We start from the raw sequence: 23,589 nt of genomic DNA on the forward strand, positions 1-23,589 counted from the left end.
GAAAGTCTTGTTAAGCCCTTTAGTCCCTTGATGATGAACATCACAAAACGGGACTCTTTTTTTCTTCTCCTCAGTCCCACAAACATCCATCTTTAAATGCCTCCTGGTTATCCATGAACTTCAGACGTTAACTCAAACCTCAAAAAATGTTGGTTGGAAAGAAGTTTGGGGTTTCGGGCCACTCAACTATCATTGAGACCGTCTACGTCACGCTACAACCACCAACCGAAAAACCTTCGACACCTTCTTCAGTTGTTAAGGATAATTCCAAAAGAACATATCCTCCCACTGGCCATATTGACGTCACATGAGCCTAGAACAACTCCCTGTGTTAGCGCTATTCTGGCGCAGCACCTGCGTACTGCCAGCTTCTTTACACTGTCTATCTTCTGCAAGTCACGAGATATGATACTCTTTCATTATCATATTAACTAAAAAAAAAAAAAAAACTCGCATTTCATCTTACCAAGGAAATTTTCTCGTCCAATAGTGGTTTTCACTTAAAGTTAAGGGGAACCTCAAGCTCCCCCAGACTTTCTTCTATCCTGCAACTTTCTCCTTGTTCCTACTTTCTTGTAAACTTTGCTTTGGCCAAAGAAAGTGTCTTTTGCTACACTTTACTCGAGAAAAACTCGGCAAGGAACCTCTAGACTTCTTTAAAGCCGCCATTACAAAGTAGAAGGGATGGAACCTACAATGGCTGGGTATTAATGATTACAAAAGAGAAAAATACCATCATGCACATACACATATAAATATGTATTTCAAAATATGTATATGTAACCATTTAATAATCGTATATATGGACATGATGTATTTTTTTCTGTATATTCATGATCCTTACGACGGATCAGCTGTAGTGTTGATACCGGTGGGGGATGGGAAGCGAGCAGCAGCCGCCACAAAACGTTTGACTTCCAGTAGATGGGAATGAGGCTAGTATTCAGCACTGATCATGGTAAGCCTTTTTCCTCAAGATTTTAGAATTCGAAAGGAAAGTTAACCTATGTTTTCTAAGGTTCTGACCGCAAGCCTTTTCCTAACGTTAGACATAGTGGAGTCGTGAACACCAATGATGGTTCTCCTCACCGAGTTCATTAAGGGACGAAGCGATGGGAACCTTTGGGGTATCAGAGTGGTATATTGGTCTATCAGAGTGGTATATGGTCTGCGTCATCCCATACATCACCTGTAACTAACACAGGCGTACCATCGTGTATTACATGGTAAATGTGTAGTTTCAGTCAGTACACACCTTGCAGGCGTGGTATGGGGTAGGTTAGGGTTGGGGGGAAGAGATATTCCTGCCTCACAGCATTCCTTACACCAAAGGGTTTATGAGGTAGTATAGGTCTGGCTTAATAGCTGGTGCTTATCGAGTCAGGCATGCATGTGCATTTTCTACCTTTGGTATCCTTATGAAATGGATGTTAGGTGTAGCAACTCTTAGTTCAAAGAGTTAAAGCCCTCACCAAGTGGGCAGAGCTTTGAATTAGAGGGAGGTAAGATCACTATATCAACAGGTCAGAGTGTAGGGATTCTTTTGGTATCACACGTGAAAATGAGTCTCCTAGAACATAAGGCGTCCCAAAGGAATTTCGTAATGTCCTCGTGTTACATTTGAACATCTACAAAATGACCGCTGCAGACAAGCATCAACATGACTGTTAGGATTCGGAAGAGCTTTACTTGGATTATAACTCGGTGGACAATGAAATGAAGGTGTCATAAAACAAAATTACCTGACTGTAGGGCCTAGGGGTGGCTAGCTCCTATATTATTTTTAAGACGTACTAAATCAGAAGCACCTGCTTTGTAACTCTGGATTGAATACAAATGAATCCAAGTCCTACAAGTTAATTGGAAGAATTCAAATAACTATAAATATAAATGGAACCTGATTTTTTACCTATGAATCATAAAGTTTATAGGTTGTGAAAACTACATTTTTTTTATCCATAACAGTAATGCTACATTTTTCATGATGAAAAAATAAGGTATATTGTGGAGCTTTTTTTTAGCACTTTTCCCACCTTTGCAAGCAGCCATTAATGGAAAATGTGTGCTTTATTCCTACTTCTGTACCTATGTTAAGAAAGTATAGTTAGTAATAGCACAGGGTGGGAGGATTCCCCCTCCCACCCCATTTAGTCAGCTCCTGTGACACAATGGATATACACAGATAGCATGCTTTTTACTTTCTCCTCTTTCCCTATGGATTATTATTATTATTATTATTATTATTATTATTATTATTATTATTATTAGTCAACTGACTTACTCCTAGAACTATGATTACCAAACTAGTACATATTATTGTTTTAGTGTGCACAATACATTAATCACAGGTTAAGTGATCACGCAACACTGGTATAAAACTCTTTCCCCATACCACACAAATAGTAACCACAGAAAAGTGGAAAATATATATAGTCTAGTTGTCAAATTGTGGGAGGTGTCATTAAGTGGCTTTGCTGGAAGTGTTTACATAAATATCCTTCACCCATGTTTTAGAAACAAAAAAAAAAAAAAAGGAGATCCAGAAGTGTGTAAGAAAGGCTATAAAGCTGTGATTCCTTTTCTTTGGTTCATATTTCTCCTATAGTAATACTTTAACTTTATAATTGGGTTCAGTCAATGTTATGTACATGCCACTACATATTCTTCCATAGAAAGCAAACAAGCATTTTTTATTCTTCAGTGGACTCGGCCATAAAATCCTGCTTTCCATATTGTGTGTACCATTTCTCTATATTTTTAATGAGTTTTAACATAATACTGATTAAAATTTTTTCTCAACAGTTGCCTTTATCTCTACTGAAGACTGCACAGAACCATCCTATGTTGGTGGAGTTAAAGAATGGAGAAACCTATAATGGTAATCTTGTTTCATGTGACAACTGGATGAACATTAACCTAAAGGATGTCATCTGCACCTCTCGGGTGAGTTACATAAACAGGTTAGCTTTATATTAGCAAGATGTATTGATATGCATTCAGGTACCTAACTTGGGCTTTTAGATTCTGTTTTATACACAAAAAGAAGGAGCAGAGAAGGAGGCCAAGTGAGGCTTTTCCCTCTTAGGCTCAGTCCTCTGTTCGTAACACTACCTCACTAACACGGGAAATGGCCAATATGTAAGGAGAAAAATATATATATATATATATATATATATATATATATATATATATATATATATATATATATATATAGGGGATGGGGAGAAAGAATACTTCCCACGTATTCTCTGCGTGTCGTAAAAGGCGACTAAAAGGGAAGGGAGCGGGGGCTTGGAAATCCTCCCCTCTCATTTTTTGATTTTCCAAAGGAAGGAACAGAGAAGGGGGCCAAGTGGGGATTTCCCTCAAAGGCTCAGTCTTCTGTTCCTAAAGCTACCTCGCTAATGCGGGAAATGGCGAATAGTATGAAAAGAAAAAAAAAAATATATATATGGATCTGGAGAAGGCATATGATATAGAGTTGATAGAGATGCTCTGTGGAAGGTATTAAGAATATATGGTGTGGGAGGAAAGTTGTTAGAAGCAGTGAAAAGTTTTTATCGAGGATGTAAGGCATGTGTACGTGTAGGAAGAGAGGAAAGTGATTGGTTCTCAGTGAATGTAGGTTTGCGGCAGGGGTGTGTGATGTCTCCATGGTTGTTTAATTTGTTTATGGATGGGGTTGTTAGGGAGGTAAATGCAAGAGTTTTGGAAAGAGGGGCAAGTATGAAGTCTGTTGGGGATGAGAGAGCTTGGGAAGTGAGTCAATTGTTGTTCGCTGATGATACAGTGCTGGTGGCTGATTCATGTGAGAAACTGCAGAAGCTGGTGACTGAGTTTGGTAAAGTGTGTGGAAGAAGAAAGTTAAGAGTAAATGTGAATAAGAGCAAGGTTATTAGGTACAGTAGGGTTGAGGGTCAAGTCAATTGGGAGGTGAGTTTGAATGGAGAAAAACTGGAGGAAGTGAAGTGTTTTAGATATCTGGGAGTGGATCTGGCAGCGGATGGAACCATGGAAGCGGAAGTGGATCATAGGGTGGGGGAGGGGGCGAAAATCCTGGGAGCCTTGAAGAATGTGTGGAAGTTGAGAACATTATCTCGGAAAGCAAAAATGGGTATGTTTGAAGGAATAGTGGTTCCAACAATGTTGTATGGTTGCGAGGCATGGGCTATGGATAGAGTTGTGCGCAGGAGGATGGATGTGCTGGAAATGAGATGTTTGAGGACAATGTGTGGTGTGAGGTGGTTTGATCGAGTGAGTAACGTAAGGGTAAGAGAGATGTGTGGAAATAAAAAGAGCGTGGTTGAGAGAGCAGAAGAGGGTGTTTTGAAGTGGTTTGGGCACATGGAGAGAATGAGTGAGGAAAGATTGACCAAGAGGATATATGTGTTGGAGGTGGAGGGAACGAGGAGAAGAGGGAGACCAAATTGGAGGTGGAAAGATGGAGTGAAAAAGATTTTGTGTGATCGGGGCCTGAACATGCAGGAGGGTGAAAGGAGGGCAAGGAATAGAGTGAATTGGAGCGATGTGGTATACCGGGGTTGACGTGCTGTCAGTGGATTGAATCAAGGCATGTGAAGCGTCTGGGGTAAACCATGGAAAGCTGTGTAGGTATGTATATTTGCGTGTGTGGATGTATGTATATACATGTGTATGGGGGGGGGGGTTGGGCCATTTCTTTCGTCTGTTTCCTTGCGCTACCTCGCAAACGCGGGAGACAGCGACAAAGTATAATAAAAAAAATAAAATAGTATATATATATATATATATATATATATATATATATATATATATATATATATATAGTAGGTACAGTAGGGTTGAGGGTCAAGTCAATTGGGAGGTAAGTTTGAATGGAGCAAAACTGGAGGAAGTAAAGTGTTTTAGATATCTGGGAGTGGATCTGGCAGCGGATGGAACCATGGAAGCGGAAGTGGATCATAGGGTGGGGGAGGGGGCGAAAATCCTGGGAGCCTTGAAGAATGTGTGGAAGTTGAGAACATTATCTCGGAAAGCAAAAATGGGTATGTTTGAAGGAATAGTGGTTCCAACAATGTTGTATGGTTGCGAGGCGTGGGCTATGGATAGAGTTGTGCGCAGGAGGATGGATGTGCTGGAAATGAGATGTTTGAGGACAATGTGTGGTGTGAGGTGGTTTGATCGTGTAAGTAACGTAAGGGTAAGAGAGATGTGTGGAAATAAAAAGAGCGTGGTTGAGAGAGCAGAAGAGGGTGTTTTGAAATGGTTTGGGCACATGGAGAGAATGAGTGATAAAAGATTGACCAAGAGGATATATGTGTCGGAGGTGGAGGGAACGATGAGAAGTGGGAGACCAAATTGGAGGTGGAAAGATGGAGTGAAAAAGATTTTGTGTGATCGGGGCCTGAACATGCAGGAGGGCAAGGAATAGAGTGAATTGGATCGATGTGGTATACCGGGGTTGACATGCTGTCAGTGGATTGAATCAGGGCATGTGAAGCGTCTGGGGTAAACCATGGAAAGCTGTGTAGGTATGTATATTTGCGTGTGTGGACGTATGTATATACATGTGTATGGGGGTGGGTTGGGCCATTTCTTTCGTCTGTTTCCGTGCGCTACCTCGCAAACGCGGGAGACAGCGACAAAGCAAAAATATATATATATATATCTTCTTTTCTTTTCTTTCAAACTATTCGCCATTTCCCGCATTAGCAAGGTAGCGTTAAGAACAGAGGACTGAGCCTTTGAGGGACTACCCTCACCTGGCCCAATTCTCTGTTCCTTCTTTTGGAAAATTAAAAAAAAAAAAAAACGAGAGGGGAGGATTTCCAGCCCCCCGCTCCCTCCCCTTTTAGTCGCCTTCTACGACACGCAGGGAATACGTGGGAAGTATTCTTGCTCTCCTATCCCCAGGGATATATATATATATATATATATATATATATATATATATATATATATATATATATATATATATATATGTTGAAATGTATAGGTATGTATATGTGTGTGTGTGTGTGTGTGTGTGTGGACGTGTATGTGGGTGGGTTGGGCCATTCTTTTGTCTCTCTCCATGCGCTACCTCGCTAATGCAGGAGACAGTGACAAAGTATAATGAATAAATAAATAACGTTGAAATGTATAGGTATGTATATGTGCATTAGTGGACATTTATGTATACGTGTGGGTGGGTTGGGCCATTCTTTCGTCTGTTTCCTTGCGCTACCTCACTAACGCGGGAGATAGCGACTAAGTATAATAAATATGAAATAAATATATATATATTATTATTATAATAATACTTGATTGCCATTTCCTGAGTAGCGCCAGGAAACAGACAAAGAAAGATTCATACACGTACATATACATAACACATACATATATACATACACATACTCAGCCATATACGTACTCATGTATATATTCACACTCGCTTGCCTTCATCCATTCCCGGCACCACCCCACCCTACAGGGCTCCTGAAATGCTCAGGAAGCCATTCACGTCCACTGAGCAGGACCACAGTCAAGAAGTATGGTAATGTGTGTCACTGTTGGTAAACTGTTTCTGACACTATGGGTCCTCAGATGACAAACTTATTTCTGTCACTTCTAATTAGGCATGATCACCCTTTATATTCTCCTTGAAATACCATTTGTGGCACTTTGGGAGAGATTTTTAGTAATTTTTGAAATTATTCATTATACTGAGTTGTATAAAAAATATGTCAAGGGATAGAGGGGATTGTGTGCTGACCAGAATTGGGACATTGCTCATTGTTTAATGTATCAAGATTGTGATTCAAATGATTTTTTGTATCATCTGAAATGATTTTGGTCAAATATACTATATGCTGGATGTTAGTGAATGATTAATCTTACTGCTGGTTTTTTAACATGTGCCCAGGATGGTGACAAGTTTTGGAGGATGCCAGAGTGCTACATTCGAGGTTCTACCATCAAATATTTACGACTGCCAGATGAGGTAATTGATCTTGTAAAGGAAGAAGTTGTTGCTCGCGGACGTGGTCGTGGTGAGAGCAGAGGTCGTGGTGGGCCTGGCCGTGGTCGTGGTGGACCTGGCAGAGGTGAGTTTGGGTTAATTGTATTTAAGTGGTGTTTATTCCATACTGTTTCATGTCGCTAAGTATGAAAATCAATGTACAGATTCTAATGGACTAAAGGCAAATATATATAACAACAGAAAAATTATAAATTTTGAACTGTATTGGGGATCCAGAGACAAAAATTACTCAAGCTTGTTTTCGTACAAGCTTCCCATATGTAAATGGAATCATATTCCCCATTTCATAAATCTTTTTATAATTGTTATGTACTTGCCTTGTCTCTTTAACAGTAAAATACAAAACTTTTTTATGATATGACTGGAATATGAACATTGCATTTTCCCTCATATGAGGTCATTAGTCTTGACCTGAACTAAAAAGTGCTTATATACATTCCTGGTTGGCACAAACCCAGTAACATGCATGATAATCACTGCCTCATTGCTGTGGATAATAATCACTCTATATTACTTGTTTTTCCTTCCCCCTTCTTTTTTCTTGGCCTTAAGCAAAAAATGATGCAGTTAATGGCCACAGAAATAACAAACATGATTTACAAAGTGAATACCAGTCGGATAGATAAATAAGTACAAGAGTACTGTTGTATTGGGTTGATCTGTTGTGAGGAGGAAAAGGATATGGAAGAAATGGTCATGTATCTATATAATTCTCATGAGATTAGTGGTAGTTAAAAACAGAAAAATTGGAAGATGGAGCTCGGGAGAAGACCTTAGGTCCAGTATTTATCGGTATGCAGAGACAAGATTTTAGAAATGTCTTAAGTTAGAGATTGTGTTAGCCATACTTTAGAAGCTGAAATTAGTAAATTTTAATAGCATTCTTCATATTTACTATTTAACGTTTTTCTTTTTTCTTAATAGGTGGTTTTGGAGGCCGTGGTCGAGGTGGACCACCAGGTGGTGGTCGTGGGGGCCCTGGGCGCGGTGGCATGAAGAAAAAAGAGGGTTATAAATAGCCCTTTACATTTAGATATCTCTCTTTTTTCATTTTTGTTGAATTATGAATGCAGGCTGTTCCAGTGAGATTGCTTGAAATAAAATTATAAAGATAATATTTCAGTAGCAGAGATTTAGTCTCATCACATTGGAATTTTGAGCTCTTTAATAATTTGTACATTACTGCTTCAGTATGAAAAATATAGTAATACCTTCCTCAGTTATGATTTGAGAATGATGAATTCATGGCTTCAGTAATAATGAAAGTGTATTGTGTATTGTGATAATGGAACAGCAGAAATTTTCATTTTTAAGGAAGAATAATTTTCAATAAAGGATTATCCTGTTGCTAGTGGCTAACATGGATTTTATTTTCTATACTCTAGTCAGAATAGAGTTAAAGGTCTGTCACAATCTTATTATGATTATTATAAATTGGTAAAAATTGAGAGGGTGCTCCTTACGCTCACAGTGCTTTGATCAAGGACAATTCAAATGAATTGTCATAGCATTCAGTTGGAAACTTATGTTCCAACATTGCAGAATTTTTGCATTGCATACACGTCTTACAACACTACGTCTTAATGTTGCCTCTTACCGAAAAAAGTTGTTCTTTTAATTTTGCTAAAAAGCAGGGAAGCATTTTATGTATAGAGGGAATGGAAAATAAAATGATGTATGTAAAAGTGGGTGCTTTGGAATTATTAGAATAGTAAAGGTACTTAAAATGGCAAAAGATCATGCAGTCAGAGTTCTTCACTAACAATATTGGTGAGTCTAAATGGTCAAAGTTTCATTGCTTTATAAAATTGCAACACTACATTGTGAACTTTTATTCCGTTCATTTTTTATCGAAGCCAAATAGCATTTTGTCTTTGATGTATATGTAATAGTTGGTACATAAAAAGTTCAAGTCCTGTTATTATATTGTCATTTAATTTTCATGAAGAATTCAACATGTGTTTCATTGTTGAGAAGTCAAAGAAGTTTTTATAGAAACAACTCCCTTTCTCAGTTTTATAAATAAACAGAAAAATTTGTTTGATTTTTCATGTCCATTATGATAGACATATATAAACTTTACACTGGACGCTGAACTTCAGGAATGCTTTTGAGGCATTTATAGACGAGCATTGATGTACACTCAGTAAAAAAGTATCTACACAATGCATGTGAAACATTATGACACCGGATCACGTAAATACTGAGGAAATTGTGTCTGACATGCTACACACTGGTAGCCCTGATGTCATGTGGGTACCAGATCAGCTACTAGTGACATATTCTGTCAAATATTTAGGGTATGTTCATCTGTAACACCTGTTCGGCATGTTGCCAAACCCACCATGATGTGTTTCAGTGAACAACAAGCTGCCGGGCAATATCACAAATGCTGCAGCCCTCATTATGAAAAGCTGCAATAGCTCTACTTGTTGTCTGTGAGGTTTCCATTATGACTGTGGCATTGGTAGCTGACAATGATTATATAAGCTGAAATGCCACAGTGTGGGGTGTTCCATGAGTCGAGTATGAAGCTATGAAGCAAATCTCAGGCTTCACAACATTCACTGTGTGGTTCAAACTTGAAGGACCAACCACTGCCAGTCTTACCAACCCTCCAAAAACATCAGGAAATAAGCAAATCATTACAAAAGGCATCGGACCCAATGTACACTGATACTTTTTTTTACCCGGCATACCTAGTATGCAGAAGCTTAAGATATATATCACTGAAATCTATTATTCTGCGCATGCCTTAATGTAGCTTTATGTATCCAAACATAACTGACCTCATTCTTGTGCTAACACATTAACAAGATTGTATCCCACATCATCTCGTATTAATACTCTGGTTTTCCTTTCCCAGGTTAGTGAAGTAGCGCCAGGGGTAGACAAGAAAAAAAAAAAATATATATGGATCTGGAGAAGGCATATGATAGAGTTGATAGAGATGCTCTGTGGAAGGTATTAAGAATATATGGTGTGGGAGGAAAGTTGTTAGAAGCAGTGAAAAGTTTTTATCGAGGATGTAAGGCATGTGTACGTGTAGGAAGAGAGGAAAGTGATTGGTTCTCAGTGAATGTAGGTTTGCGGCAGGGGTGTGTGATGTCTCCATGGTTGTTTAATTTGTTTATGGATGGGGTTGTTAGGGAGGTAAATGCAAGAGTTTTGGAAAGAGGGGCAAGTATGAAGTCTGTTGGGGATGAGAGAGCTTGGGAAGTGAGTCAATTGTTGTTCGCTGATGATACAGTGCTGGTGGCTGATTCATGTGAGAAACTGCAGAAGCTGGTGACTGAGTTTGGTAAAGTGTGTGGAAGAAGAAAGTTAAGAGTAAATGTGAATAAGAGCAAGGTTATTAGGTACAGTAGGGTTGAGGGTCAAGTCAATTGGGAGGTGAGTTTGAATGGAGCAAAACTGGAGGAAGTAAAGTGTTTTAGATATCTGGGAGTGGATCTGGCAGCGGATGGAACCATGGAAGCGGAAGTGGATCATAGGGTGGGGGAGGGGGCGAAAATCCTGGGAGCCTTGAAGAATGTGTGGAAGTCGAGAACATTATCTCGGAAAGCAAAAATGGGTATGTTTGAAGGAATAGTGGTTCCAACAATGTTGTATGGTTGCGAGGCGTGGGCTATGGATAGAGTTGTGCGCAGGAGGATGGATGTGCTGGAAATGAGATGTTTGAGGACAATGTGTGGTGTGAGGTGGTTTGATCGTGTAAGTAACGTAAGGGTAAGAGAGATGTGTGGAAATAAAAAGAGCGTGGTTGAGAGAGCAGAAGAGGGTGTTTTGAAATGGTTTGGGCACATGGAGAGAATGAGTGATGAAAGATTGACCAAGAGGATATATGTGTCGGAGGTGGAGGGAACGATGAGAAGTGGGAGACCAAATTGGAGGTGGAAAGATGGAGTGAAAAAGATTTTGTGTGATCGGGGCCTGAACATGCAGGAGGGCAAGGAATAGAGTGAATTGGATCGATGTGGTATACCGGGGTTGACATGCTGTCAGTGGATTGAATCAGGGCATGTGAAGCGTCTGGGGTAAACCATGGAAAGCTGTGTAGGTATGTATATTTGCGTGTGTGGACGTATGTATATACATGTGTATGGGGGTGGGTTGGGCCATTTCTTTCGTCTGTTTCCGTGCGCTACCTCGCAAACGCGGGAGACAGCGACAAAGCAAAAATATATATATATATATATATCTTCTTTTCTTTTCTTTCAAACTATTCGCCATTTCCCGCATTAGCGAGGTAGCGTTAAGAACAGAGGACTGAGCCTTTGAGGGACTACCCTCACCTGGCCCAATTCTCTGTTCCTTCTTTTGGAAAATTAAAAAAAAAAAAAACGAGAGGGGAGGATTTCCAGCCCCCCGCTCCCTCCCCTTTTAGTCGCCTTCTACGACACGCAGGGAATACGTGGGAAGTATTCTTGCTCCCCTATCCCCAGGGATATATATATATATATATATATATATATATATATATATATATATATATATATATATATATATATATGTTGAAATGTATAGGTATGTATATGTGTGTGTGTGTGTGTGTGTGGACGTGTATGTGGGTGGGTTGGGCCATTCTTTTGTCTCTCTCCATGCGCTACCTCGCTAATGCAGGAGACAGTGACAAAGTATAATGAATAAATGAATAACGTTGAAATGTATAGGTATGTATATGTGCATTAGTAGACATTTATGTATACGTGTGGGTGGGTTGGGCCATTCTTTCGTCTGTTTCCTTGCGCTACCTCACTAACGCGGGAGATAGCGACTAAGTATAATAAATATGAAATAAATATATATATATTATTATTATAATAATACTTGATTGCCATTTCCTAAGTAGTGCCAGGAAACAGACAAAGAAAGATTCATACACGTACATATACATAACACATACATATATACATACACATACTCAGCCATGTACGTACTCATGTATATATTCACACTCGCTTGCCTTCATCCATTCCCGGCACCACCCCACCCTACAGGGCTCCTGAAATGCTCAGGAAGCCATTCACGTCCACTGAGCAGGACCACAGTCAAGAAGTATGGTAATGTGTGTCACTGTTGGTAAACTGTTTCTGACACTATGGGTCCTCAGATGACAAACTTATTTCTGTCACTTCTAATTAGGCATGATCACCCTTTATATTCTCCTTGAAATACCATTTGTGGCACTTTGGGAGAGATTTTTAGTAATTTTTGAAATTATTCATTATACTGAGTTGTATAAAAAATATGTCAAGGGATAGAGGGGATTGTGTGCTGACCAGAATTGGGACATTGGTCATTGTTTAATGTATCAAGATTGTGATTCAAATGATTTTTTGTATCATCTGAAATGATTTTGGTCAAATATATTATATGCTGATGTTAGTGAATGATTAATCTTACTGCTGGTTTTTTAACATGTGCCCAGGATGGTGACAAGTTTTGGAGGATGCCAGAGTGCTACATTCGAGGTTCTACCATCAAATATTTACGATTGCCAGATGAGGTAATTGATCTTGTAAAGGAAGAAGTTGTTGCTCGCGGACGTGGTCGTGGTGAGAGCAGAGGTCGTGGTGGGCCTGGCCGTGGTCGTGGTGGACCTGGCAGAGGTGAGTTTGGGTTAATTGTATTTAAGTGGTGTTTATTCCATACTGTTTCATGTCGCTAAGTATGAAAATCAATGTACAGATTCTAATGGACTAAAGGCAAATATATATAACAACAGAAAAATTATAAATTTTGAACTGTATTGGGGATCCAGAGACAAAAATTACTCAAGCTTGTTTTCGTACAAGCTTCCCATATGTAAATGGAATCATATTCCCCATTTCATAAATCTTTTTATAATTGTTATGTACTTGCCTTGTCTCTTTAACAGTAAAATACAAAACTTTTTTATGATATGACTGGAATATGAACATTGCATTTTCCCTCATATGAGGTCATTAGTCTTGACCTGAACTAAAAAGTGCTTATATACATTCCTGGTTGGCACAAACCCAGTAACATGCATGATAATCACTGCCTCATTGCTGTGGATAATAATCACTCTATATTACTTGTTTTTCCTTCCCCCTTCTTTTTTCTTGGCCTTAAGCAAAAAATGATGCAGTTAATGGCCACAGAAATAACAAACATGATTTACAAAGTGAATACCAGTCGGATAGATAAATAAGTACAAGAGTACTGTTGTATTAGGTTGATCTGTTGTGAGGAGGAAAAGGATATGGAAGAAATGGTCATGTATCTATATAATTCTCATGAGATTAGTGGTAGTTAAAAACAAAAATTGGAAGATGGAGCTCGGGAGAAGACCTTAGGTCCAGTATTTATCGGTATGCAGAGACAAGATTTTAGAAATGTCTTAAGTTAGAGATTGTGTTAGCCATACTTTAGAAGCTGAAATTAGTAAATTTTAATAGCATTCTTCATATTTACTATTTAACATTTTTCTTTTTTCTTAATAGGTGGTTTTGGAGGCCGTGGTCGAGGTGGACCACCAGGTGGTGGTCGTGGGGGCCCTGGGCGCGGTGGCATGAAGAAAAAAGAGGGTTATAAATAGCCCTTTACATTTAGATATATCTCTTTTTTCATTTTTGTTGAATTATGAATGCAGGCTGTTCCAGTGAGATTGCTTGAAATAAAATTATAAAGATAATATTTCAGTAGCAGAGATTTAGTCTCATCACATTGGAATTTTGAGCTCTTTAATAATTTGTACATTACTGCTTCAGTATGAAAAATATAGTAATACCTTCCTCAGTTATGATTTGAGAATGATGAATTCATGGCTTCAGTAATAATGAAAGTGTATTGTGATAATGGAACAGCAGAAATTTTCATTTTTAAGGAAGAATAATTTTCAATAAAGGATTATCCTGTTGCTAGTGGCTAACATGGATTTTATTTTCTATACTCTAGTCAGAATAGAGTTAAAGGTCTGTCACAATCTTATTATGATTATTATAAATTGGTAAAAATTGAGAGGGTGCTCCCTATGCTCACAGTGCTTTGATCAAGGACAATTCAAATGAATTGTCATAGCATTAAGTTGGAAACTTATGTTCCAACATTGCAGAATTTTTGCATTGCATACACATGTCTTACAACACTACGTCTTAATGTTGCCTCTTACCGAAAAAAGTTGTTCTTTTAATTTTGCTAAAAAGCAAGGAAGCATTTTATGTATAGAGGGAATGGAAAATAAAATGATGTATGTAAAAGTGGGTGCTTTGGGATTATTAGAATAGTAAAGGTACTTAAAATGGCAAAAGATCATGCAGTCAGAGTTCTTCACTAACAATATTGGTGAGTCTAAATGGTCAAAGTTTCATTGCTTTATAAAATTGCAACACTACATTGTGAACTTTTATTCCGTTCATTTTTATACGAAGCCAAAATAGCATTTTGTCTTTGATGTATATGTAATAGTTGGTACATAAAAAGTTCAAGTCCTGTTATTATATTGTCATTTAATTTTCATGAAGCATTCAACATGTGTTTCATTGTTGAGAAGTCAAAGAAGTTTTTATAGAAACAACTCCCTTTCTCAGTTTTATAAATAAACAGAAAAATTTGTTTGATTTTTCATGTCCATTTATGATAGACATATATAAACTTACACTGGACGCTGAACTTCAGGAATGCTTTTGAGGCATTTATAGACGAGCATTGATGTACACTCAGTAAAAAAGTATCTACACAATGCATGTGAAACATTGACACCGGATCACGTAAATACTGAGGAAATTGTGTCTGACATGCTACACATTGGTAGCCCTGATGTCGTGGGTACCAGATCAGCTACTAGTGACATATTCCATCAAATATTTAGGGTATGTCATCTGTAACACCTGTTTCGGCATGTTGCCAAACCCACCATGATGTGTTTCAGTGAACAACAAGCTGCCGGGCAATATCACAAATGCTGCAGCCCTCATTATGAAAAGCTGCAATAGCTCTACTTGTTGTCTGTGAGGTTTCCATTATGACTGTGGCACTGGTAGCTGACGATGATTATGTAAGCTGAAATGCCACAGTGTGGGGTGTTCCATGAGCCAAGTACGAAGCTATGAAGCAAATCTCAGGCTTCACAACATTCACTGTGTGGTTCAAACTTGAAGGACCAACCACTGCCAGTCTTACCAACCCTCCAAAAACATCAGGAACTAAGCAAATCATTACAAAAGGCATCGGACCCAATGTACACTGATACTTTTTTTTTACCCGGCATACCTAGTATGCAGAAGCTTAAGATATATATCATTGAAATCTATTATTCTGCGCATGCCTTAATGTAGCTTTATGTATCCAAACATAAATGACCTCATTCTTGTGCTAACACATTAACAAGATTGTATCCCACATCATCTCATATTAATACTCTGGTTTTCCTTTTCCCAGGTTAGTGAAGTAGCGCCAGGGGTAGACAAGAAAAAAAAAAAAAAAGGCCTCATTCACTTGCATCCATTCTCTAGCTGTCATGTGTAATGCATCTAAACCACAGCCCCCCCTCTCCTTAACCAGACCCACAGTCTTTTCCATGGTTTCCCCTGAACATTTCGTGTGCCCTGGTTCAATCAGCATATCATTCCGTGTATATCACATCACTCCAGTTCACTCAATCCCAAGCACAGCTTACACTTTTCCACATGCTCTAGCCCGTTGGACTCCAAACCTTATTCAGTCAATCCTTCCATCTCCAATTCAGGCTTTCCACTTGTGACATATATTTCCTCTTTTTCAACCTTTCCTCACTCATTCTCTCAATATTTCCAAACCATTTCGCCACACCCACTTCAATTGCCCTAACCATACACTTCTTATTACCACACCTCTCTCTTACCCTATCATTACTTACTTGATCAACCCAACTCGCACTACACATTATCTTAAAACACTTCATTTCCAACACATTCACCCTCTTCAGTAAATTTGCATCTAAAGCCCATGCCTTGCATCCCAAAACCTTCGCTCTATCACCCACCCAATACTCATTTCAGCTCCAATGGTTTCATATTCACAGTCATGGTCATTCCCACATATCTACAACACTCCAAGTTTTCTCCACTCAAACTTACACCCCAATCATTCTCTGCACAGCTAAATCTAATAACCTTGCTTTTATTTATTTATGTATGTACATGATAAACATATGACAGAAAGTGTACGATATGAACACTCTAAAGACGGCAGTTCAGGCTGAATATCAAGACATTATGGTGAGATATGATGGAGCTTGGATGTAAGTGAGGGTGATAAAACAGTGATTCATTTGAATTTAATGCCCCTCTCCCTGGCTTTAATCCCCTTTTAGTGAGTTTTCAGAAAATGTTGCTTTTATGATATATAATATGTGCAAGCTTTTGTATCAATTCGTTATTTTTGGTTACACCCTCCGTACAGTAAAAATAATTAAGTCTACCCGCTAAGCAGAAAATGTTTTTTGTTGCGATGGTAAACTTAGTCATATGTAAAAGTCATTTAAACTATTGGAATGTACACAAAAAATATGAAATGTGTAGCTAAACTACATGTACATTATTTTTGTTTCAGGTTCGCTGTTTCCAGCCGCAGTGAAACATCGCCAGGAACTTAATATGTATAATAAAGAAAGCCTCTCTTATGGCCATTTTCTGGCTCATACATAACGCTCCACAACCAGGTCCTTATAAACTGTCGCTTGGTTTCACCCTACCGTTTCTTATTTCCTGGTTCAGCATATCGCCCCCCACCCCCCCGAACATCACATCAATCCAAATAATTCCATCCCATCCAAGGCTCTGTTCTCTCACCCTCTTGAATACTTAGGCCCAGGTAACTCTAAACCTCTTTCAATCTCTTCTCGGTCCCTACTTCTGCAACCTCCCTTCATCTCTGACACGTAGATCCTCTTTGTAAACTAGTCTTTGCTTATCCTGTCCATATTTCTCAATCACAGCGACACATCCTGGTCAGCTCTCTCAAATCATACTACCACATCCTGCTCTCACACTGCCATTCCTTACACGATCACCCCGCCTCGCAACATATAATAACGCAAAAGTATTTCATTTCAAACACGTCCACATTCCACATCGAACGTAACCATAAATAGTCGTCCCTTTTATCTCTTGATTATATTCATAAATCCTACTCCAATTTTTCCGTAATTTCAACTCTATCTATTTCCATCCTTCGTAATGCCCTTTTCTTTTGCTTCCTTCCTATGGGTAAAGCTTTCTAACACACACACACACGGGATGTTTATTTTTCCTTCCGTTTTCTTGCTAGCGCCCTACCATCTTGCCAGCCAACGCGGGTCCTTCCCTCGCTCACCTTTCATCACCCACACCACCTTCTGTGCCCTTCTTCTCACACACGCTGGCTGCCACCCACTGTAAATGCTGCCTCGGATATACGCCACATCCCACAATCCAACCTTCCACACGTCATCCTCAAAACTGTGGAGCCGGTCAGACATTTAGGAAGACCCAGACGACAAAGATTCTCCCTGGGCTAGAGTACTCTGCACCAGTTTGGTCTCCTCGTCTGAGGAACCACACGGAACTGCTGGAAAGCTTTTAGTGCAGAGGAATGCAACAAGAACTGTAGCAGACCTGAGTGGAATGAGCTACGAGGAGAGGAGGGAAGGGAGGCCCTCAGTCCACCTCTACTGTTTTAGACTAAAGGGAAGACTTGAATCGCTAAGGAAGCCGTGATGACGTTACCACAGAAGGAGGATCGACAAGATAAGACAACACAATGAGATGTGCACGAAGAGACGTGAGGAGGAGGTGTACAGAGGGGCCGTTGTGGACCCGTGGAACAAGCTGAGCCAACAGGAGGTAAATATGACTACCATCCTAAACCTCTGAAGAAAAAAAATCTGTAAAGCTTAAAAAATACGGAGGCGGGATGCGGGCATCTCAGGTGTCATGGGACAGCTCCCTACCCATACCGTACAGACGGGTAATAACACTGTCCATCCCATACACGCACACACATACACACACACATCCTGCTTGGCATTTCCGCTGGCAGACACACACACGTCCCCTCATACTGTCCCTCCCACACATGCTTTCCAACAACACGGCCCCTTCCCGAGACACATAACCCCCCACCTCCATGGCACACCTACTCCTAAACATACCCCCTTCAACCTACACAACCCCCCTCATCAGCCCACCCCATCATCCCACGCCCTCATCAGCCCACACCCAATCATCCCACGCCCTCATCAGCCCACACCCGTCCGGCACATACCCCTGGTCCCACGGGGCAGGCGACCCACTTCCTTCCTGTCAGTCTATATGTGGCGTGTTCCCGCAGCCGCCCACCACCTACCCTACACCACCCACCACTCACCCAGCAACACCTGGGATCTCTCCCTCGAACCTGCCTGACTCCTCTCTCTCTCTCTCTCTCTCTCTCTCTCTCTCTCTCTCTCTCTCTCTCTCTCTCTCTCTCTCTCTCTCATAACACTTTGATCTGATTTCCCTGCAACCCTTTGTCACTGCTCCTCCCACGAACCTTGGCGTTGTCTTAGTTCCTCTCACCACCTCCCTCCTGTCGTGACCCTGAATTTCCTCTCTGTCGTCGCACGCGCCCTCGGTCAACGCTCCTCCTCCTCCTCATCATCCCGTTCCAGGGGACACACAGATGGTAGGGAAAAAAAAAAAAAAAGGGCAAGACTGGCATGACCAGCCAACAACAACGGTCTGCTGACCACTGGGAGATACAGCAACCCAGGAGCGTCTCGGCGATCGTAGTCACAGGAGAGATAAGGAGAGAGGGGGGTCAGACGAGACAAGATTCTCAGAGGCGATCCACTGGTCACTGAGCAGCGAAGCAGCTCGAACGAAAACGTGAACCCGACCTAACCTACCCTAACCTGACGCTGGTCTTGTGAAACGCGACCCTTCCTCAGACCTAAAATCTTTAAACAGACACAGAAAAAAAAGGGAGAAAGTTCTGTCTCTTCACCTGCAGCAAAATGTCGTACGTGATGCTAGCGTCTCAACAGTGTCGGACACCTGCGAACTGCGCCGGGCCAAACACCAAAACCACCACCTCGGTACAACATGGCTACGACTGCCGTGGACGACCTCGATGCTTTGCACAACCTCACATTATTATCTCTCGGACGCAACAACACCACCACACTCCCCTCCCAACAGCCAGCCACGGCAATGCTTCATCGAACCCTCCCGTCATGGGATCGTAACTCACGCTATTTGATTCATGGCTGTAATTCGGGTTGGAGGTCACCCGTCTTCCTCCTCCTTCAGGAGTAGGCTTTACCTAACCTTCCGCCGTAATGCGTTGATTCTTGGCTACCGAATCCCCGTCTCCTGGTTCATGGCACTGCACGTATTGTTGAGGTCTATGTGTACTTGGCATCATTTTACTTCCTCTTCACGTCTGGTCTCATCTCTGATTTGCATGTAACCAATACTGACTGACCCTCCTGTATGGTCCTGACAATATCCAACAGTTTCCCCTCATAATCTTCATACTGTATGAGGAGGTGGCTTCACCTCTACTGTGATGTCCAATATTACTGTATCCTCATTCTGTGTATTCCATTCATTTCCGAGTCTTCTACTATGAACGTTCTTCTTCACATATATTCTAAATGTTCTCATATCATGGCCTCTAGTTTTGTTCCATCTCTGCATCTTTCAAGAGGGAAAAAAATTTGCACTGTCTACATGAAGCTGATCTAATACCTCAAGACTTGCGATTAGGCCACCCCTCGCTTTTTTTTTCTTAACATTTAATCTGGTAGCATTTCATTATCCATGTCTCAGACCAACTTTGAAGCCTGTCTGGGCTTTCTATATCCTTTGTAACACTCACATACCAGCCTATGGCAGGTGCCTGCTTTTCGACCGGCCCCGAGGGAGAGGATGAACGGCTGGGGTGGCTATAGTCCTACTTTCGCGCCCAGGCTTCGAACCCGGGACCGGATCGTGCGTGCAATCAATCAGGAACGCAAGCTATTACTCAGTGGTAACTCATGTATTACGAAATAACCGGATATATTGCAGCAGCAGGTGAAGGGAGGGAGGGAGGTGGAGATGTCTATGTTTACATCGCCGTGTTGTACAACTTCCAGTATTGGCAGAAGGTTTGATGGGCAGTCTTGTATTTAAAAAATTTATACGAACGCAAATATTTTGACTGAGTGCGTTCACGATTTGAAAAAAAAAGAAATACAAAAGCATATATAGCACTACTAGCAACATAAGTACGCAAATGAATATTTTAAGTTAATGAGTAAATATAATCTAAGCCATCGAACATCGATAATGGATTACAAAGGCAGAGGTACTGAAAATAATCACACTAATGAATGCCCACGAGATGTAAACAAAAGCGCGGAAGCGTCGGCCATGGCGGGGGCAATAAGACGGCCCGGGTCAGGGGAAGGCGGCCATTACTGTCGAACAAAGGAAGGTAACGTTCGGCCGTGTGGAGCCATGCAGCAGCAGGAAGTGGTGGCCACGTTAGCAATGATTACCTCGTTAACTGCCATGAGTACCAGCCACACGGTGGCCAGCTGGGAGGGGCCATATACCCTGTCAGTGTGGCCAGGTGGAGACCCTGTGCCCTGTCGAGGGCCATGTCCCCTGTCGGTGGCCAGGTGGGGGCTCATGCTTGCTGGGGGCAAGGGAGGGAGGCCAGGAGGAGCTGCAGGGGAGATAGCTTGAAATACCGGAGGAAGAAGGAGATAAAAATGATGGGTGAGAGCCGAGGAGAAATAGGGGGGAGTTAGGGGAGGAGGAGTGGTGAAACTTTAACCACGCGAAAAAGAGGAAGAAGAGGTGACTGGAGAAACAGGAGAAACGAACATAAACGGAAGAGGTGAATAAGAAACATTAAAAATGTTCGGGGAAACCAGGATTGGCTAGAATGAGCGAAGAAAAGAATGCGAAAGATGAGAGTGATGTAAAAACAATAACCAAATGCACTCTTAAAAACGCTATCGGGCCAATGCTGCATCCTCACACCTCAGTCACCTTCCCTTCTTATCTTCTCTTGCTAGATCGACGTTTCGTCTCAACAGCTTCTCGTCAATTACCTGAACAGGATACCCCCGTGCAGCAGAGCCAATAGAACATCTCTAAACCCCTTTTTCCCTTTCATTTCTCTTTCCACTGCTTCTTTTCCCACCTCCGGTGGTGGCCTTTACGATCCCACTGTAACGCCTGATCCATCTTACAGACTACAGATGCTACAAACAGTTAAGTCTGCCTCTACGAAACTGGGAGTCTTGTTCCAATGCCAACAATTCATCTCTTCCGACTACACAGAAGACTGATTCGACCTTGTGCAGAGTGCTGCTCTCACAAGTGTAATACTCCACAGAACTGGGTCTTGGCCCACTGAAAGGGCCGGGGGAAAAGGGGCAACATTCCCGAGGGCCCCAGACCCTTCGTGTGTGTGGGGGGGAGGAAGGGGCCACGGAAGAGTTTAGTTTAAATTGAAAAATATCATTAGTGGGTTTTTTTTCTATACTGCCTTTCACTGACGTGCCCCCCCCCCCCCCCTCTCCTGGATGGCACTAAGCGGGGGTCATAGAATGCCAACCCTTCCTCAGGGGGCCCGCGTCGGTTCTCGGTGGCCCCTTCTTGGTCGAGTCTAAACCAGTCCGACATATCAGCTGGCCTAATCTGACCTCATAACTTGACCCACTTGCCCCACGGCGTATGAACTGCTGTTATTTCCTAATTCCGCAGGCATTGCTTTGGTTATCTGCTACCCCTGTGAACTTGCTGCTTGTAATGCCGCCCCCACCCACCTACCACCGTCCATGCCACATAATGCTGGTTGAAGTTACGGCATCAGCTGCTTGCTTGCTTCGTGGCCGCTGTCAACTCCAGCAGGATGCTGGTGGTGGTGGCGGTGGGCCGTTGTGACGTCTGTTTCTTTCCCAACACCGCTAAAGCTTTGGAACACTAAAAGTTACCTTCACACGCCTTGTCCCAACACCTAACACTTGACCCTTTTGGAAAGGCAGGTTGTTTTCCCCTCACAACACCGCTAAAAGCTTTAGAACACTAAAAGTTACCTTCACACGCCTTTTCCCAACACCTACCACTCTACCCTTTTTGGAAAAGCAAGTTCTTTTCCCCCCACAACACCGCTAAAAGCTTTGGAACACTAAAAGTTACCTTCACACGCCTTTTCCCAACACCTACCACTCGACCCTTTTTGGAAATGCAAGTTGTTTTCCCCCAACTTCCCTTAAGCTCTTACACTATTCGTCTTCTCGTGTCACTCTAATGTCTCCTTTGTTTTTCTCAGTCGAACATGCTTTCATGAGCTCGACCCCCTAATTTCAACCTGGCATGTGGGCAGTGGCCACCTGGATCTGATCATGGCTTCTGCCAATCAGGGGATTATCTCCAACCTCTCCTCAGGTCATTGTGTGTGGGTCATATGCCTGGTATCTCAGGTCAAGGGGAGGAGGTGCTCTGTGACTTGTCCTTCGAGCCCAGTAACCGTCACGGGACAACTTAAGGCGTCTGTCTGTTCATTTCACCTGGCTGAGGGGAGGTCCTTAGACTCTGGACTGATATATACCGACTCTTCTATTTCATGTTTTCCTTTCCAATGTGGGACGTTACATTTACCAGTGTGTTGTTGCACTCTTTGGATCATGTTATATATATATATATATATATATATATATATATATATATATATATATATATATGTATATATATATATATATATATATATATATATATATATATATATATATATATATATATATATATATGAAGGTTTAAAGGGGTATTTAAAAAGCATCGTTAAGGTTTGAACCCATATAAAGGTTCAGATTCCCTTGGCTCAGTCTTATGAATCTATGCCTCTAACGTGAAACAGCGCGCAAGCGAGAGCGGGTTCAGCGGGCAGGACTGGTTCAGCGGTCCGTCTTGAGCAACACGTCCGAGAGCCATTGTTCTGGGCCAGGGGGAAGAAAAGAGCGCGCGCGCGCGAACCGCACGACGCACTCCGCCCGTGTCACTGACCTCAATATCTACACCACGATGTACAGCGATTGTTGTGGGAGGGAGGGAGGTGAAACGGCGTCTCTACTGGTTATCTACCGGACATTTCTGCGCGACTTGAGATAAATCGGCAACGTTTTGCCATACGTTGTCTCCTCCTCTCCCCCTCCGAGAGCGCTTGAAGCGTTGTTCGTCGGACTGGCTTTGGGAGTCTCGGCACACGGGGAGGAGGGTGGATGGTCGTGAGAACGTATTGGGAAAGACTGTCTGTGCTGTCACATGGTCCAGCATGTTTCCACAGCAACAGATGAATGATAACTATTTCAAAATAATTTGGTTTTTTTTTTTAAGTTAACTTTTTTGCTGTACAAGAGGGTAAGTCCAGGCAAATTACTATCCTGTTTTTTTTAATCAGGAGGTAATGAGACGAATTATTTTTTTAGTTATCATGGGACTTTTATTCTAAATTACTGTTCAGCTTACCAGAGAGGGGAGGAGTGGGGAGGGAATTTCCAAATTTCAGACACAAATTACCAATAACATAAAAAGATATCAAATAACACTCGAACTTCGACAGGATTT

General features: G+C 41.4%; 1 protein-coding gene and 1 long non-coding RNA gene across 7 annotated transcripts in view; one reads left to right on the forward strand and one right to left on the reverse strand.

Moving 5' to 3' along the window:
- Window positions 1-823: 823 nt before the first annotated feature.
- Window positions 824-14,580, forward strand: LOC139754589 (U6 snRNA-associated Sm-like protein LSm4). 2 transcript variants are annotated; one of them, XM_071672009.1, is made up of 4 exons: window positions 824-958; window positions 2,803-2,943; window positions 12,432-12,612; window positions 13,471-14,580. In XM_071672009.1, the coding sequence occupies exons 1-4, from the start codon at window positions 956-958 to the stop codon at window positions 13,563-13,565; spliced, it is 420 nt and encodes a 139-aa protein (XP_071528110.1). In that variant the 5' UTR covers window positions 824-955; the 3' UTR covers window positions 13,566-14,580. The 2 variants fall into 2 exon arrangements, with proteins under 2 accessions (XP_071528110.1, XP_071528100.1); XM_071671999.1 differs by lacking the exons at window positions 12,432-12,612; window positions 13,471-14,580 and adding exons at window positions 6,884-7,064; window positions 7,925-9,038.
- The window catches only part of LOC139754603 (uncharacterized), a 46,903-nt gene continuing 35,791 nt past the window's right edge, over window positions 12,478-23,589 (reverse strand). For all 5 annotated transcript variants that reach the window (XR_011713908.1, XR_011713909.1, XR_011713910.1 and 2 more), the window contains exon 4: window positions 12,478-12,603. This is a non-coding gene — a long non-coding RNA (uncharacterized lncRNA). The remainder of the gene's footprint in view (window positions 12,604-23,589) is intronic.

This window comes from Panulirus ornatus, chromosome 2, assembly GCF_036320965.1.
Source record: "Panulirus ornatus isolate Po-2019 chromosome 2, ASM3632096v1, whole genome shotgun sequence".
NCBI classification, from domain to species: Eukaryota; Metazoa; Arthropoda; class Malacostraca; order Decapoda; family Palinuridae; genus Panulirus; species Panulirus ornatus.